This window comes from Sparus aurata, chromosome 11 (genome assembly GCF_900880675.1).
Source record: "Sparus aurata chromosome 11, fSpaAur1.1, whole genome shotgun sequence".
In the NCBI taxonomy this organism is placed as follows: Eukaryota; Metazoa; Chordata; class Actinopteri; order Spariformes; family Sparidae; genus Sparus; species Sparus aurata.
This window is the reverse complement of record NC_044197.1, coordinates 33,208,405-33,227,708: the sequence shown is the minus strand read 5'-3', so window position 1 is coordinate 33,227,708 and position 19,304 is coordinate 33,208,405. Positions and strand designations below refer to the sequence as shown.

At 42.0% G+C, this 19,304-nt stretch overlaps 1 protein-coding gene across 8 annotated transcripts in view; it reads left to right on the top strand.

Annotated features, from left to right (window-relative positions):
- nfic (nuclear factor I/C) overlaps positions 1–19,304 on the top strand; it is a 209,864-nt gene that overhangs the window by 47,424 nt on the left and 143,136 nt on the right. For all 8 annotated transcript variants that reach the window (XR_003985904.1, XR_003985905.1, XR_003985906.1 and 5 more), the window contains exon 4: positions 10,295–10,478. Coding sequence is in view for 5 of the 8 variants with exons in the window: in XM_030432866.1 (XP_030288726.1) it covers positions 10,295–10,478 (184 nt within the window). In the remaining 3 variants the exon portion in view is untranslated. The remainder of the gene's footprint in view (positions 1–10,294; positions 10,479–19,304) is intronic.

The window sequence follows — 19,304 nt, the reverse complement described above, 5'->3', positions numbered from 1 at the left end:
ATAATTGGAAAACAGAAGCTAATAATGGAAAACAGGTATCGATCATGATAAAAGAAGGATGGGCCAGGGGCATGGAAACCCCCTGGACCAAAATGTATATAAGATGAGTGTTTAGAATAAAAGTTCAGTTCCTCCCAGGAGAGCTCATTTTTTGTTTCATGTTCTGTGAAATAAATAACCTTGACCTGAAGACCAGCTGTTTCATCCTTGATTTGAGACTCCAACTGTGAGTGCATTAGATAGCCAGAAAGTTTATTCTAAGTTGAGACAAGTAGTTTTCCACTACAAGTGCTTACTCCAAGAGGAGGGTCAAGAGACCCTTTTCCAGTTCCTGGTTTTGCTGTTGGATTGTGGATGGAAGCCGGAGGTGTGACTGACAGTGGCTTCCAATGAGAGTGCACAAGGCCTTCCAGAACTGGGAGAAAAACTGTGGGCCCTAGTTAGACACCGATCCCTGGGAAAGCAATTTAGATTAAAGACATGTTTTAAACCTTTTCCTTGGCTGAATTAAATTAGTCATTTTGCAAAATATGTCCACCACTGTGAGTACAGTGGTGTTACCTTTGGAGGGTAGCAGACCTGTGACAAAGTCCAAAAAGATGTCTGACCAGGTTGCAATGGGCAGGGGGCTGAGTAGGCTGGCGGGAAGTCGAGAGGGAGACTTATTCCAATCACAGGTTTGACAGGCTGCCACGTACTCCCAAACCTGCTTAGCCAATGCTGGCTACCAGAATTGTTGCTAGATGATTTAGACCGTTCTGAGTGGTCCTGGTTAGTAAGGATCTCCTTTCTCTTTATCTTCTTCACACTATTCTCTCATTTAGCTTTTATGACTCTGATTGTATGTTCTGGACTCAAATCAAAAGACGTAATGCAGCCGACACATATCCAGTGGAAATAGGCCTTCGCGCCCTGCCCTGCCTCTCACACCCCACTGACACCTCACCCACCATTTGAGAACCACTGCTGTATGGAAAGAAAGCCTGGAGTGAACACAAAACGCACGTGGATCTGGAAAAAGAAGGTAAGCTTCCTCTGTTAATGTAATTTGAGTGAACTGAACATTTAGAGGGCAAGTCTTCATGTTGGATCTGATTCCCTGGGCAAAAACGTGTCTGCATATTGTAACGTTAGTGCGTTAGCTAATGTTAGCATCAAACCACCTTATGACTATGAACTTGTTAACATTAGCAGCATTAGCTCTAGTAGTCCGGTTATAGGAGTGGAATTGAAGTGACCTTGGCCGAAATATGTAACGTTAACATAGATCATTTGAGCTGGTGTGCAGAGGAGTCGGTTCTAAAGCTAATGTTGTAGCTACAAATTAGCCTCTTAAAATGAGCAGAGGTCACCAGCTAACTCTGCCTACAGCTAATGCGGTTTGAAGCTGTACTTAAAACTATGGTTTTATTTTAAACTACGTGACCTAAGATGACATTGGTACCAAGCAGGCCATCCTAGGATATGGGCAAGGGGGGAAAAATAATGCTCTAAAATTAGGTTACATTTTGCTGTTGGGAAAAACTGACATGGCCATTTTCAAAGGAGTCCCTCAGTATAACTGTATGAAAATAGATGCTATGGGTACCTGCAGGTCTCCCCTTTGCAGACATGCCAACTTTATGACAAATGCATGCAATTTTTGAGGTAGAAATTATGTCTTTTGCATGCAGTTGTAAAAGGGTTGTTATAGATAAATCAAGTTTGTCAAAATGTATTTTTATATTCCTTCAGTGTTTATTTTATTTTGCAAGCAAGGTATTTTGTTTTTTCCATTCTCAATATTTTCTTGTGAAACAAGTTAATATTTGTTTGTGTTTATCCATGCAAGGCTCCTTTTTCTGGTGTAATTAATTACGGCAATTGTCAATTTCTACCTGTTACCATTGATGACCACAGCGTTGGTATGTACTGTGACAGCTCGTGATTTAATCAGATACTAATGTATGAAACTGTCTTTATATAAGTTTAAGTCCATGTTATGTTATTTGAGTTGTCCTGTCCCGTTTTTTTGGTTACTGTGTCACTGTGTCACCTTTTCATTGTGTATTATTTGTCTTTTCTTTCTCTGACTGAAACTGCGCTAGCTTGCTGCTCAATAATCGGCTGTGCTGTGATCCCAAGGAAAAGTTGTTGAGTGGTCTCTTCAGTCACCTGAGGTTGAGCCAAATAGATGAGGTAACACAGAACAATCGTTCTTTTCACCATTCCTTAAATGAGGCATTTGATTATCTTTGCATACTGTGTGCCTTAAACACTTTTTGTGTTGCAAAAAATAGGTATGAACAGAAAGTTGTGACTATTATGGATCCAAACAATATCATATTATTGATCTATGATGCTCGTAGCTCTCAGTAGTTGTCATGTATATTAACAAATAATTTCAGTAAGCCCATTAACAACCCTGAAATAAAGACCTGTGGGGCATTTAGGGATTTGTATGTGTTTCTTGGTGAAGTGACCGTAGTCTCAGTAGTAAGGTTTCCGTGCACCACATGATATTAATGTAGGATTTGCTGCAAGAACTTAATAAGTATAATGTAAAGTTTAAGTTTACTAAGAACCACATTTAACTGTACTTTAATGTATTTCACAGAAAGAAATGTTCAGCAGGAACATTTTAAAAAAATGAGATGGCCAAATGACTGCGCTACCCATTGAAGATGATATCAGCCAGACCCAGGCTCACCCAAGGATGACCAAAATGGTAATGCACAGTTTTTAATTTTTAAAACCAGTGTTTCCCCTAGTTTGACTGTTTTTGGGTGGTGGGTGGGTAGTGTTAACTTCTCTTTTCCGTGAGTTTCATTTTGTGGTTTAGAAAATGACTTCCTCCTCTACCTTTTGAATGATAATTCCTGTCTAGCAACAGGGTTGCAGTCGTTGACCTATCTGGCTGCCAGTGCTCTGACTAAGAGCCATCAGCAGCTAGCTTTCTAGCTTGCCACTGTGGAGGGATTCAGGTTGAGTTGGTTTAAAAACATAGATATTTAGGCCCAACCTTCATGGCTTTCATCATCTCTTCACCACATACTTCTTTCCTCATATAATTCACCTGAGCAACATGTACCTCTACTCAATACAAACACAAATACAACTAATGTGGACAGTATCCAAGGTATTTTATTCGTGGTACATTCAACAGAAATTAAAAACAATATGATTAATCTTCTGTGTTACAGGGGGTGAACAACTTGGCTGGTGTTACAGGTCCAACAGACATATCTGGGTAAGTACATTGCTTGTTTTGTTGTATGTTTATTTTTCATGTGTATTCACCCCACAGAACTTTATTATGTTTTGTTTTTAAATGCTGTATCATTAATTGGTCCACTCTCCAGTAACATTAAACCCGCTGCTAGAAACCTGGGAGTCATATTCGATTTGGAGCTCACCTTTGACAAACACATTAAAACAGTTGTCCAGTCCTGCTACCTCCAACTCAGAACCATTTCCAAAATCAAACCGATACTTTCTCATTCTGTTTTGGAAAAAGTCATTCATGCATTAATTTTCTCCAGACTAGACTACTGTAACTCCCTCCTCTCCGGCATAAATCAAAAGTCGCTTTCCCGCCTCCAACTGGTCCAGAACGCAGCAGCTAGGCTTCTCACATGTTTTAACAGACGACATCACATCACCCCAGTTTTAGCTTCTCTGCATTGGCTCCCTGTTCGTTTTAGAATTGATGTTAAGATTTTACTGATCACTTTTAAAGCTATATAACAGAAATGTTGACCCCATATGAGCCAGTTTGCAGCCTTAGATCCTCAGGTGGGGGCCTCCTGGCAGTTCCAAAGTCAAGGCTCAAATCTAAAGGTGACCGAGCTTTTTCTGTCATTGCCCCTCGGCTTTGGAACAACCTACCTGAGGAGATAAGGCTTGCAGAATCAGTAACTTCTTTTAAATCACTTCTTAAAACTCATTTTTATAGACTTGCCTTTTTGTGATGTTGTCTCCTTTTTACTTTTTAATTTTTAACTTTTGAGTTTAATATATCATTTATTTATTTTTCACTTATTTTCATCTTCCCAGTGTTGCTGCACTTTACTCCATTATGTATTTACTTAATGGTCTAAGATTCCTTATCTGTTTCTATTGTTCTTATATGAAATCTCTTTATTGCTCTAATACATTTGATTAAGTATTAACTATTTCTATTCCATTCGTTTGCTTTACATTTTCAATTGTAATTTCAATTGTGTTCCTTTTATTAGTTCTGCTTTTAAAAGCTCTATATAAATAAAAGTTATTATATTATTACAGTATTATAGTTATTCCTCCATACACACAAACATTGAGATCTGGGTCAGCAGGTGGCAGATCTGGCATGCTCCTATCAATCTGTGTCTCATTCATTCTTTTCATATTCAATAGTGAGTCCAAAATTGAAAAATTACAAAAAGACATGTTATTTTATTATTCATTTCTGAATCCAATGCACTTACATAAATAGAAAACAAATAATGAGTCAGTCGTACGTTAAAAAACATATGATTATAAAACTTATAAAATACCACATGAAGGTTAAAAAGTGTAATGCAAAGAGTGGACATGGACTGTCCTCCCCATAACAATGCAGGAATTAGTTTATATTTGATAGGTTGTTATTATGGTATGTTAAGGAAATGTATTTGTAATCTGGGCTTTCTGTCATTCTTGCAGGCACATCATGCACTATGGCATATGGGATGGATGGACATCTGTTGAGAAGATATTTGTTGAGGTTACTATGGTCAAATAAGTCCTCATACACAAATACTGCTAAAAGACTAAAGTAATTAAATGCTCTGCAAAGTTGTGCTGTGTGTAACACTTGGACATTTCTTTAAGAAGTTTAACTGAGAAGAGACACATTAATAAACTGTCTTTTCCAGCTGAAATAGTCAGTTGTTACAGGTTGGTCAAGGCAATGTGCATTTTTTTTTGAGGAAATCACTATTGTCAGAAATGTTAAATGTCATCATGATTTACAGTTTTACTGTTTTTTATACCCTTCTCTCTTCGTCTATCCACTTAATATCTCGTTTTGTTTTGTTTGTTTGTTTGTGCTGGTCATGTCTTGCCATTACTTGCTGTTTTGATTAATGTGACTCTGATCTCCTGCACTGTAAGGTGTCCTTGGGTGTCTTGAAAGGCATCTCCAAATAAAATGTATTATTAGGGCCCGAGCAGGTAGACCTGCAAGGTCCCTATTGTAATTGGAAGGAAAGAAATTTTCTTCTCCAAGTTTGACTGCAGTTTTGGATGCCTGAACATACCCAAAAACTCACCAAATTTTGAATATACGTCACATCCGGCGAAAATTATGATCCTGCATTGTCACTGGGCATGGTCGTGACCTGCGGGCTCTGTAGCACCCCCTAATGTTTTTCCCTGCCTTCCACATGCGCGTAGACAAACGAAATTCGGTACGCAGATTCATCATGAGTAGACGCACAAAAAAGTCTTGGGGGTCCATACTCTCAGTTCAACAGGAAGTCAGCCATTTTGATGTGTGGCGGCATTTTTGTCCAATTCATGCCTACTTTGAAAACTATCTTGTCCTAGAGCTTAAACACCACAGTCTTCACATTAACTCAATTATCATCTTCATGCCTTGAAGAACAAAAGTTATTGAAATCTTTCAGCTACGTCATACTTTAGTGGGCGGGACGGTGGAAACCATTTTTTTCCCTCGCCGTCAAGCATCAAGGCTTTATAACTTCAACATACAATTTCCTATCCACACCAAACTGCTCATAAGTGTAGAGGCTGTCTCCCCGAATTAATCTCTGCATCAATACTAAGTAGGCCATTTTGATTTTGGCCACCATTTTGAAATATTGCCAATCTTCGTACTTAATTATCTCCTCCTACAGATGTAACACCACCGACTTCACAGTCACTCAGTATCATCCTCTGACCTTGAAGATGAAAAGTTATTAAAATCTTTATCCTACGTCATACCTGCTGGCCGCAGTGGAGCGGTCAATTCTAATCCTTCGCTGTAAAGCATCATGTCCTCGTAACTTCTTCATACAATTTCCTATCTCAGCCAAATCCCTCAGGAATGCAGAGGGAGATGCCCTGAAAAGATCTGTGTTGTCATGGGGCATGGTTGTGACCTTCGGGCTCTGTAGCGCCCCCTATTGTGATGCCACGCCTCCTACATGCACATAGAAGGATGAAATTTGGTACGCACATTCATCATGACCAGACGCACAAAAAACCCATTTGGACCCATACTCTCAGTCCAACAGGAAGTCAACCATTTTGATGTGTGGCGGTGTTTTTGACAAATTCATGCCTACTTTGAAAACTATCTTGTCCTAGAGCTTATACACCACAGTCTTCATATTCACTCAGTATCATCTTCATGCCTTGAAGAAAAAAAAGTTATGGAAATCATTCAGCTGTGTCATACCTGGTGGACGTGACGGCGGACGCCATTTTTCCCCTTTGCTGTCAAGCATCAAGCCCTTTTAACTTCCACATGCAATGCCCCATCTCCACAGATTCCCTCATAAATGTAGACAGTCTCGCCCTGAATATATCTACACATTCCTTCAAAGTCAGCCATTTTGAATTTGGCGGCCTTTATGAAATATTGCCCGACATCATACTTTCACGTCTTCCTCCTACAGATTGGACACCACAGACTTCACAGTCAGTCAGTATACTCCTCGGACCATGCCAAAGACACGCTAGGAAATTTTTTTGTCCTACATCATGCCTTCTGGCTGTGGCGGTGCCCGCCATAAAAATCCTTTGTCATGAAGCATCGAGTCCTAATAACTTTTTACAATTTCCTATCTCGGCCAAATCTCTCAGAAATCTAGAGGGAGTCGCCATAAATAGAGCTGTGCATCAATACTGTGTCATATCCATAGCGCCACCCACTGGACACATGAAGTAAGTTTTATCTCAGTCAATTTGGGCTTCCTACATGCACGTACATGAATGAAATTTGGCATGCATGTGTGTTATGACAAGACGCACAAATAACACATTTAGACCCATTCTCTCAGTCCAACAGGAAGTGCTCAATTTGGATTAGAAGAACATCAATATGTGGTGTAAGTGATACAAGTTGTCCACTAGATGGCATTGTTGTCTTTCAAGTCACACGACTTGAACCTCTGAATAACCTCTGAATAATTCCATTCCATTCCAGGAAGTCAGCCTCATATTTATCAGATTTTATTGATACTTCAAAATGTGGCAGCATGCACTTTATAGAATGCAAACTAGCAAACAAAGCAGAAATTAGATCAAAAGCTTGACATTGATAGACAGCCATAAATACATTTTTGAAAGAATGCAAGTGAAGCATTATTTTACACTCATTTATGTGCAGTGATGACAAACATAGTCAGATGTACATGGCATTTGTAGGTAGTTTTGTCCAAATTGCACATTACAACATGGCATAATTGAAGGTTAATGGGTTGAGCCACATAATGGATAAGTCAGTGGTAGTAAGCCACAGCACACAATATTCAAATAAGCCAATTTGCTAAGACTGCCATTTGCATGTTGTGTCTGCCCTGTCAGTGTGGCACAAAACAAGACGTGTGTAGTTGTGATTCTGCCCAACTTTTCCGCGATGAACGCAGTGGCTTCCCCTGCGATTTGAAACGACTGAGTGAGTTCTTTGGTTAAACACAGCTACTGCAGGACGCTCGTCAAACCTGGTCACTTGACTGCTGTCCCTTTCCTAAAGGGAGAATCACATCTGGCTGCATTCCACTACCTATCTAAATCTGTGGCATTCCACTTCCATCTTCCCCTATGATGCGCTGCCTTCCTGCCTTCACAGTGACAACAGAAGACAGTGTCTTAGCTGCGCCGGTAGTCGAGTGGTTAGAGTGCATGCCACATACGCAGTGGACCCGGGTTCGAATTTAGGGCGGAGGAGGTTTACTGCAAGCCACAACCCCCCCTTCTCTGTCCCAATTCCAATCTATTCCCTGCAAAAACACAGGTGTCTATTCCTGAATTCCATACAAAGGCAAAGAGAAGGCCGTAACACTTCACACAACATAACAGTGCAGAATCGATTGTCAAAACATATCTGATTACTAAATATTTTAGAAATCATTCACCTGTAGTCCACTTTGGATTTCTGTGGATTGCAGGAAGTTGTACTGACTTCACCTGAAAGCGCTTAATGCTGGCAGGGGCAACACACCACGTTACAAACACACGTTGGGAGAAGACGCTGATATTCACCCCCCGCGCGCACTGTCCCAAACACAGGCAGTTGCCGCCTCAGTAAACAATGACCAAGCAATGGGGGTTCAGCCGCAGCGCGTTTTGACGGCAGCATGCCCTGACGCGCGCGGACTGCGAGGGCCCGTTCATCACTGCTTGCGGTTTTAATTATCATTATTATTATTATTATTATTATTATTATTATTATTATTATTATGATTCTGTTCTTTAACTGTGCTTTATAAAGTGCTGCTGTGTGGATACTAAAGATGGTGATTTTAATAAAGGTCTTTTTTTTCGATAAGTGTCGATATATATGCTCCATAATGGCTTCAGTATTGCTCATTTTTGTTTCTCCCCCGTGCTGGAAAGGATCAAGCTTTGAGCAGTAAAATTTCCAGTGGGTGGGTTTGTTATTGTTTTTTTAAATAGCTCCAGTATTGCTCCATTATGTCTCCAAAGGAGGGCTCAAATAAAGCCCCGTCATGTCTCAAGTAAGGCTCCTGTTGCTAGCTCTCAAGTCTCACCTATTGCTCCTAAGGAATTTTAGGAGAAACCAACAAGAAATGTTTGAGACCAAAAAAGACTACGAGACTGAAATGTGGACTCTCATTGAGCTCCTTTACAACTCGTGGAGCAAGCTTTGAGCAGAAAAAATTCCCTCTAGGAACTTATTAGGTGTAGCAACACACACCAGCATAAGATATCATTAGCCTATGCCCAGCTAAACAATACACATTAACACAACATCAGCATCCAACTTAGGCAGTACAATGTAATGAAACTCACCTTCTGGCATTTACACACAGCAATAAACCCAGGGAGGTACAGGTGAGTGTTAGGAAAGGGCAAAGGTAATTACAGTCTACTCACCGCTGTAAAAACAACATTCACTGCAGGACACTTCACACACAGGTGCAGTGTGCTCAAGAACATTGGAACAGCTATGATGTGTTCAAGAATGTGACACAAATGACAACTTACAGAAACAAGCTATTAATGAATAGAACTCAACGCAACAAAACAAGTCAACAATACGCAAACAGAGTTAAAAAGCAAGATGTTCTACCTCACGCAGCCAGTACGGCTAATAACCAATTTAAACAAAAGGCAATGGAAGGGGAAACACTGAGACACACATATGCTCTCTTGTTCAAATATTAATCAGAACAGACTATCATCCATTCTCTGCAGTTAGAAGAGCTTTTTCCAAACTTTTAGACCTTTTTGTTGTATAGCCATATATATAGCCAAATGGTTCAAGTTGCAAGAAGTGAACTTGAACCATTTGATAGTTACACAACGTGCCCTGTTTGACACAGGTGACCACTGCCTGGACAACAGGCTCCTCTGAGTCGCCATCACATTATGCAACTCAGACATCATTAGTTCAATTAATTTAGAAGGACAGATAAACATCTGGTTTCACAGCACTACAATATCATCTGAGATATTTCATGTTTATTTTTATATTTAAGAAGAAGAATCTGGGTGTGGAGTGAAAAAAACAGCCTAAAACAGGCAAGTTCCCCCATGTCCTTTCCAACATAAGCACAAATGACTATCCCCCACCCCCCAGGTGTCATCATCACCATATTTTATTTGCTCCATCTTATTTAAGAATACATACATTATGCCATATTTAAATGGTCTGCATTTTTATAGCGCTTTTCCAGTCTAACAACAGCTCAAAGCGCTGTACAATACATGCCACATTCACACACACATTCATACACTGATGACGGAGGCTGCCATGCAAGGGGCCAACTGCTCATCAGGAGCAATAAGGGGTTCAGTATCTTGCTCAAGGACACTTCGACATGCAACTAGGGGGAGCCGAGAACTGGTGACCTTCCGATCACTAGACGACCTGCTCTACCCACTGAGCCACAGCCGCCCTCCATTTTTAGCATCACAAATGTCACATTGGTTAAGTAATAACATACATTTACAGTACACCTATTTGCCTTGAAAGCACTTGAAATTAAGCAGTACTCTGTACATGAAGGAGAGCAAAGTGTAGTGTTTCCACATGGTTTATTGACTTAGATTTATGTTGTTTTTAGTCAATAATGATGTTGTTTTTTGTCTTTTCAAGGTGTGGCGGTTGGACCTGGTGATGGTCATCCTGTTCAAAGGAATCCCATTAGAAAGCACAGATGGAGAGCGGCTGGTAAAGGGAGGCCAGTGTTCCAATCCAATCCTGTGTGTCCAGCCTCGACACATCTCTGTCTCTGTCAAAGAGCTCGACCTCTACCTCGCTTACTATGTACAAGAAAGAGGTATGTAATAACAAATCAAAGTCACTATGAAGAGCTTTCAGTTTGTTGATTCTAGCAGCCCCTTTTGACAGCGGCGGTACAACAGTGCATGCTGTTGTAAAATATTTGCTAGAGCATGCATTTGTTTTGCAAGTGAGTTCCAGAGAGAAGCAGGATGGATCATGATGAGTCACTGTATTTATATGTGATTCTATATGAAATATGTGATCAGACCCAAGCACAGGCATTAATAATAACTATGAATTCACATACAGTGTACTTTTGCGAAAATTTAAATAGCAATTTACAACATTGTGATGTTGTGCTAAATTAGTGAAAGACACGACTGACACGGACTGTGAAAAGTGCAGGAATCCACTGTCACCATTATGCAAAGTAAAGGACTAATAAACACACAGAGATGATGCTGTCAACGCTGAACCTGTCTTCAAACAATTTGGGAAATGTTCTTAGGAAATCAGATTTGTTGAAGATGTTTCTGAATGTACCAAGAAACCAGTACAAGTCTTTCTCACTGCATGAAAAGTGGGATTTTCGGCCCGTAAACGCCTGGAAATCTCCCTAATTTTATATATATATATATATATATATATATATATATATATATATATATATATACACACTACTCACAATAAGTTAGGGATATTGTGAGAGACTCAGTGGATTTCATACATACGGTGTTTGTTTCACTTCAGAGAGTTTTGGGATAGGGAGGCAATTGTATTGGGGTGATAGACACACCTCATTTTGTGTTTTCCACGTAATGGTCTCACTGTGTACAGTGTACTTTACATATTGGGGCCAATACCAAAAAACTAAAAGACAACCCTTTTCAATGTGGCATCAATTTCTACATTCTGTGGGTATAAAAAGCTGGTATTGTCAGGAGGTCATTCCAAGTTCATCATTCAAACAGCCATGAACACACGACGTCACTTAACGGACGAGCAGCGCCACCTGGCCATAGCGCGCCTTCGGGTCGGTGGCAGGCAGTCAGATGTTGCTCGGGAACTTGGTGTGTCTCAAAGTGTCATCAGCAGACTTGCATCAAGACACAGAACTACTGGCAGAGTTCGTGACAGACCCAGGAGTGGAGCCCCACGAGTGACAGACCGCAACGATGACCAGTACCTAAGGACCTATGCACTCAGACATCGTTATGCAACTGCCACACAGCTGCAGGCCCAGTTACGAGATGTGAGAGGTACTACGGTTTCCAGACAAACCATTCGAAACCGACCCCACCGCTTTTGCTTGAATGCCAGACGACCGTTGCAGGTGACTCCACTGACACCAAGACACCGCCGTGAACGTTTGCAGTGGGCACAAGATCATGTGACCTGGACAATGCAGCAGTGGTCTACCGTCCTGTTCACTGATGAGTGTCGGGTCACCTTGCACAGAAATGATGGTTGTCAGCGTTGCTGGAGAAGGCGAGGTGAGCGATACACCGAGGTCAACATGGTCCCCAGGGTTCCCTTTGGTGGAGGAGGTGCAACAGTCTGGGCAGGCATCACCAGTCAGCGCAAAACAGATTTGGTTATTGTAGATGGCTCAGTCATTGCACGTTCTTACCTCAGAGACATCATAGGACCCATCATCATCCCCCAATTCCGCCAGCACACCCCCAACTTTCTGTTCAAACCCCATAGAGCACGCCTGGGACCAGCTGAAGCAGAGACTGGATGATCGTACCCCACCCCCACGCGACCTGGCAGAACTGCTTGTAGCACTTGTGGAGGAGTGGAACGCATTGCCTCAGAACAACATCATGAGGCTAGTGAGGAGCATGAGACGTCGCTGTCAAGCTGTCATTGCGGCAAATGGTGGAAACACCCGCTACTGACATTGTCAATTTTTGTTATTTGGGGCTATCCTTGTTATTGTCTAAATTTTTGGGATAATAAATATTAAACTAATGAAAATGGTGTTTCTTCTCATTCATTATTAGTAATATCAAAGGGAACTTTTACTTATTTCATTAAAATTCAGACCAAATAAGGAAAAGCACTCATGTAAATAACAATATCCCTAACTTATTGTGAGTAGTGTAGTGTATTTTAATGAACATAAGAAAGGGCAAATATGCTTGCATTATGAAATTTTTTTTTCAACACTTCAAATCATGCAGGAAAATAAAAGGCCTTTTTTGTTGTCTGCTTTTGGCGGGGGGGGGGGGGGCTCTCTGCATCTGCCCTGTGTTTGGCTTGCAACTGATATTTGAGACTCAATGTACTTCAATGGTAACTCATTTCATGTCGATAGTACATGCAGATAACCTTTGTCCTATCGACCGAACCATCTGGCTGTTTTGAAAGTAGTTTGCCGTTCATACCGTAAATGACCAAATAATATCCGGGTTTCAATTAACCACAGGGTCCCTTTAAACGCCGGTGCAGATGTATATTTTGGTAAATAACCGCCGGTTCCAAATAAATGTCGGGTCTAATTTTTTATTTTTAAAAAAATTAAGGAAGAAGAGGTGTCCACTGACACTGCACGTTTTTCTTCTTCGCCTTTTTCACGCAGTGTGCTGCTTTCTGTCAGTCAGTATCACACTGATGATCGCCATGGCTCCGGTGCAGCAAACCAATAAAAAGTACCACTTGAAATTCAAACTTTCTGTCGTAAAATATGCAGAGGAAAACTCGGGAGAAGCAGCCGCTAGATGTTTCTCTGTCGACCAGAAGAGAGTGAGAGAAACGGAGCTTGAGCGTCTGTCTGAGGAGGACATCAACAGGGCCAGGCTGCCTGCTGGAGGGAGGAAGAAGGCTAGCGAGGAGCCTGAGATAAACACGCGGGGATGAGTTATCAGCAAACGGGCACGCCATGAGAGAGTGTCCCACAGAATGATCAGGGTGATGGAGAAACAAATGTCCGCCACCGTGAGTGACAGCAGAGATGAGGAGTTTGCAGCGAGTGCTGGTTGGCTGAATCGTTTCCTCCGCCGCAACAACTTCACTTACAGAAGGATGCCAGAGAATTCACAGAGAGCTGGAGCTGGAGAAGTTTGTAATGTTTTCATCCAGGATTATTGTGAGGAAGGAATTAAACGCCTGTCCCAAATTGCCTTTTGGTCTGTTAAGTGATTGAAACAACTAAACCCCCCGGCTATTATTTGGTATTTTACGGTAAGTCCTTTCTCAATTTCCTCACTTTTCAGTCCACCGTGTTTTTCCCGAACCGCCAACCCTGCTGCATCTTCTTCTGATTCCCTTTCTGCCACCCTCTGGATCAAGACTACAGGTGCCACTGACGGCCGTAAATCTTTCAATGCCCGTTTTGTTTTTTGTTTTTTTATACCGAGCGTTAATCGCGCGTTAAAAAAATTAACGGCGTTAAGAGGATGTTGCGTTAACGCGTTATTAACGCGTTAACTTTGACAGCCCTAATATATATATATATATATATATATATATATATATATATATATATATATGTATTTATTATTTATTTATGATATCATCAAAGACATGAATGAATTTATTGAGGAAAGGAAAATGCCAGGAAGGTGCTGTTTATTCAAAGAATGAGCTTTATTAACACAAACACACCACAACTATGTACAAAGCATAATCTGCCCACACAACAACGGGAAGCTCACTAGAAGCCCAAAATCCTGCAGCACCATGAAGTGTCTGTCTGCCGCCTCGGAGCTGGAGGTAACTGCCGGTCTTCTGTGTGAATTCGCTCCATTTTGCAGACGTCTGTGGTGCGTCACTTTGTACTTCGGATTCGCCTCTATAATCTCGACTGCAGCGTGGCACAAAGCTCGGTGAGCTCCTGGCGCCATCCAGACACCCCGCCATCTTGTGCCGTCTTCCTCCTCAGACATCAGGTCCATGGTGGCGCACTTCCAAAGGTCCACCTCATCCTCACCTAGCACTCTGTCTCGCTTCCAGCAGCTGTAAAAACAATCAATAAAGACAATCAGTACTGCGCGATGCACTGCCTATGGACACAACACATCTTTTAATGCACCCGAATAATAGTCACATTGACCAAGAACAGATCTAATCTAACAAGTCTTACCCTCTTTGTTCTCGGTCGACTCCGAGCTGAACTCCTCACAGCTTCAGCCTGCGATCGAAGATCTGGTTGTTTGTACCTGAAGCTCCTGCGCACTGTCTTACAGGCAGCTGGAAAAAAATTAAATGAGAGTGGTATGAATAAAGAAAACATAAGTCACAGTAAAATTAAACAAGGAAGGAGAAAACCGTAAACGTTACTTACACACGATGGCGTCATTATCGGCATCATGTAAATCTGGACTTGCAGACATAGCTCCGAGCTAATAGGAGGTCACGGCCTCGTTGTGGTGCGAGGTTAGTCCATACCTGTCAACATTGGGATTTGAAAATAAGGGAAATTCTCTGTGAATCATCTGTGGGTGGTGGGACTGCCTGCGTCATGGGCCATGACCCCTTACATTTTTTGAAAAATGTACAAGACATTTACTAACTAGGGGTGTAATGATACACAAAAATCACGGTTTGATACGTACCTCGGTTTTAAGGTCTCCGTTCGATTCATTTTCGGTACAGTACAGGAACAAAGTGCAAAACATAAATTTGCTTGTTGTTTATTAGTAATTTTTCTAAACCAAATTCACACATTTTTGTCAAATGTAATTAATTTACCATTATACAAAATATGAATAAAAAATAAAAAATAGAATACTGTTGTATAGTGCTGCCTAAAGAGTTCAATAAATTATTCTCAAATAAACAAAATATATAAAATAAGCCTTACAATGAATAAAACATTCTCAAGAAAACAAAATATATAAAATATGATCAATAAAAAACTTCTCACAAAACTTTTTCACGTGTAAAGTGCAGCACTAACAGTTCAAGCCAGTGACGGACTGACCATAAGGGAATATGGGCAAATGCCACAACGGCTGCCTGACGATGTCAGACGATGCCGCTTGGCCGCAAATGAATAAATAAATGAATAAAGCGGATCATCACGACAGCACAGTGCGTAGTTTGTGTCAACACAGCAGCGACATGCGCCTGCTCTTGGCACATCTGCGGCCGATCCACAGGTGCTGGAGCCCGTGCGCAACACAGGCACAGAGAGAGAGAGAGACAGAGACAGAGAGATAGTGATGGGAACGGCAGTTCCTTTTACTGTACTGAATCTCTAGAATCCGTTCATTAAAATGATTCGTTCAAAAGATTCGTTCACCGAATCGTTCAGTGCTCCCCAACTCCCTGAACTGATAAGCAGCCAAACGATCCGTCATTCAGTTCATTAATCAGCCCTGCGGTTCCCGTTCACTTCAAGTACTAACGGCTGCGGCCGGCTGCAAGCCCCGCCCATGACACGCACGTCACACGCCCAAGCTCTGCCTAGAGTGCACTACGTCATCGTGGTTAGTTCAGGGACAGTCGGGATTTCGGAAACTCGGTAGAAACAGCGCCTGGATGGAGGATTTTTCCCTACTGCTGTACATTTACCAAACGACTATTTGACTGAAGATTGATCTAAAATCTTAATAAAACTTTAGTGAAACAAAAACTGTCTTTGCAATGTCTTTTGCAGCGACATATTGTGTTTTTGCTATTAATAAATAGGTTTGTCATTGTTTATGTCATTGACGGAAACCCGAGAACAGCAAAATGCAGAGAAGTAAGTGATTATTTTATAGGCTACATAAATTATCATGTAGGCATCATCAATCAGCAGACTGTACAGCAATCAAAGAAAGCATTATGTAATTTTCCTATCTTCCAATGATGTAGGTCTGCATCAGTCTAAAAAACATACCTTGGAAAACTGTTTTTAACCACTTCTCACCTATACAGTGTCATGTCCAGTATTGATGTGTCATAGCCTTTGTTACTGTATGTTCCCGTTTGTGTGGAATGTATTTTGGGACTTGTTCAGCTAATCAAGGGCAGTGGTTCTCAGCTGACTGGTTAAGTAAATAAAAAAGTGCTACCCTTTTCATGGAATATCATGATGATAGATGATTGAAAAAACGCCAGTGATAGAAAATAATGCAAATCATTACCAAAGGAATGTTTCTATTATTTCGCAACAATGAACAGACACTTCAGATCAAACTATGAAATCTGTTAGCAGTAGGTCAGGCAAAAAAAAATAAATAATATATATATCTATATCTATATCTATATATATATATATATATATATATATTCACACACACACATATATAATATGGGTGCAGCATTCAAGCAGACCAAGCTATTTCCCTGTTAAAAAAAAAAAGTACAATTATTATCTATCCTGCAGTGAAGAAAGAGGAGATGTCCACCACTGCCTTTTTTTCTTGATCCATAAAGATGTTATGAAGTGGATGATCCTGGTGGTTGTTCTGAATGGCCTCCCACATCTTCAGTGTACATCTCTCCACCACCAAGTAGTTTACCCTGCTGCCTTGCATGCTTGTGTCTGATGCCACCTCGCCAGCAGAATGGAAAAAAAAACGACAATCTTGCCACCACAGACTGATAAATCATCTGCAGCATTTTTCACAGATAAATTGAATCAAGGACTCAAGAAAATTGTTTTCATTCATTAACCTTTCTCTTGTGTTCCACATATAGCGTCTTTTGCACACATGCCCATAACTTTCACACATCCCCCAGCATTACATATGGATAGATTTTTACAGGTTTTTAATAAATTAGCATCTGCAATGACTATTGAAAAACATATAGCCTCTACCTGTTTAAAACATCACGTTTCATGCCGAGAAATCAGCAGTTTGTCGTAAAGCAGCAACGGAAGAATGTATTTTGTGTGAAGACCGCTCTACGGACTACAAATCGGGTGTCCCACAAAAAATACGTCACCAACTGACATGGGAAAGGGCGGCATTTGGTGTGTGACGTCACCTACGCGACTTGTAGTCTTTCTGGTTACGGATTCTTCTAAATTTTATTTTACAATAGTTTTACAACAAACTGCTGATTTCTCGGCGTGAAACATGATGTTTTAAACAGGTAGAGGTCATATTTTTTTCTCATGGCACAATTCAATCGGATCATGAAATAAAACTTTGACTCCCGTTCACTTACATGCAGCCTTTTCCGAGTTAAGGTCCCATAGTGACCGTTACTTCCTGCCTCCGCTTAGGCTAAAATGCTAACGCTACTGTCGCGTAGGATATCTCTCTCTCTTCACTCACAGACATCACTTTCCAACAGAATTTGTCCTTTCTCCAGTTTCGCCGGGGTGGACTAACTTTGGGGGTGATTCCGTGAGGGCAGGGCTTGACCGTCCAGCCGGCGGCGGGAGGCGGGGCTGGACCGTCCAGCCCGCGGCGGGAGGCGGGGCTGGACCGGCTGGACGGTCCAGCCCCGCCTCCCGCCGCAGACGTTGGTATTGCAGCCGGCCGCAGCCGTTACCCACTCGTTCACTTACTGAGGGACGGTGCGTTCACGGACTATAGTATACGATCGTTTGAGGGAGACGCAGCCCTGCTTTGAGTGGTATTCATGCACTAAAATTACTACACAGTGAAAGTGTCCTCTGTGCACAGTAAAATCACTTAGCATGATGCTAAACGGATGTTAGCAACACAGCGCTAGTTTTAGCAGTACGGTTACTGAGCATGAATCATCTCCTCTGCCCTGAGTGAGTGAGTGACACAGCGCCACTTTCAGCACAGTACGTGATTCACGTACTAGCGTCCCTCCCTCGTTCGCGAACGACCTGCTGAGGAGGTGATTCACCTCTTCAGCAGGTCGTTCTGAGGACGTGAATTACGTTACCTGCTGAGAATCACGTTCGCGAACGTTAGTGACTTTTACTGTACAGTAAAATCACTTAACATGAAGCTACACAGACGTTAGCAACACAAAGCTAATTGTAGTAGTAGGTTACTGGACGTGAATCAACCCCTCATCCCTGTGTGAGTGGGTGAGTGACACAGCGCAACTTTCAGCACAGTACCTGAACGAGATTCAGGTACTGGCGTCCCTCCCTCGTTCGCGAATGAGGGAGGGGAGTACAGAGGAGTACGTCGTTCGCGAACGACCTGCTGAGGACGTGAATTACGTTACCTGCTGAGAATCACGTTCGCGAACGTTAGTGACTTTTACTGTGCAGTAAAATCACTTAACATGAAGCTACACGGATGTTAGCAACACAATGCTAATTGTAGCAGTAGGTTACTGGACGTGAATCAACTCCTCTGCCCTGTGTGAGTGGGTGAGTGACACAGCGCCACTTTCAGCACAGTACGCGAACGAGATTCACCTCATCAGCGACTGTTCTCTGTATGCAGTAGGTTCACGAATCATGAACGAATCAGCGCAAACGTGAATCGCGTCCTCAGTTCTCTGTGTGAGTCGCGGCAGTTCCACTCACCGCCGGCATGCTCGCTGCTGAGCTCAACTAAACTGGGAAAGGAACGAATCAGTTCAGGAAGTGATTTCGTTCACTTCGTTCACTGAAAAGATTCGTTCTTTTGAACGACACGTTCGCGACCGACACAACACTACAGAGAGAGAGGAGCAACCGCCCCCATCTCCACCCCTCCTACAAGCAGGAAGGGTCTTCAAGCCACCTGCTGGGCCAGAGGGGAAACACGGGAGATTTAAGGGAAAATATGTGAACGGGAAGACAGCGGGAAAGATGATTAAAATAATGGAATTTCCCAGGGAAAACGGGAGGGTTGACAGGTATGGGTTAGTCTGTGAGACCAAAATGCTCGCAGCGATAAACCTCCGTGTCCCTCTGCGACAGCCAAGCGACCTCCGTCGGCGACATTCTCCGCCGCGACCCGGCAAAGCTTCTCCCGTCAGTGCAGGCCTCCTCTCGACAATGGCCGTTCCGCTAGCCTAGCTC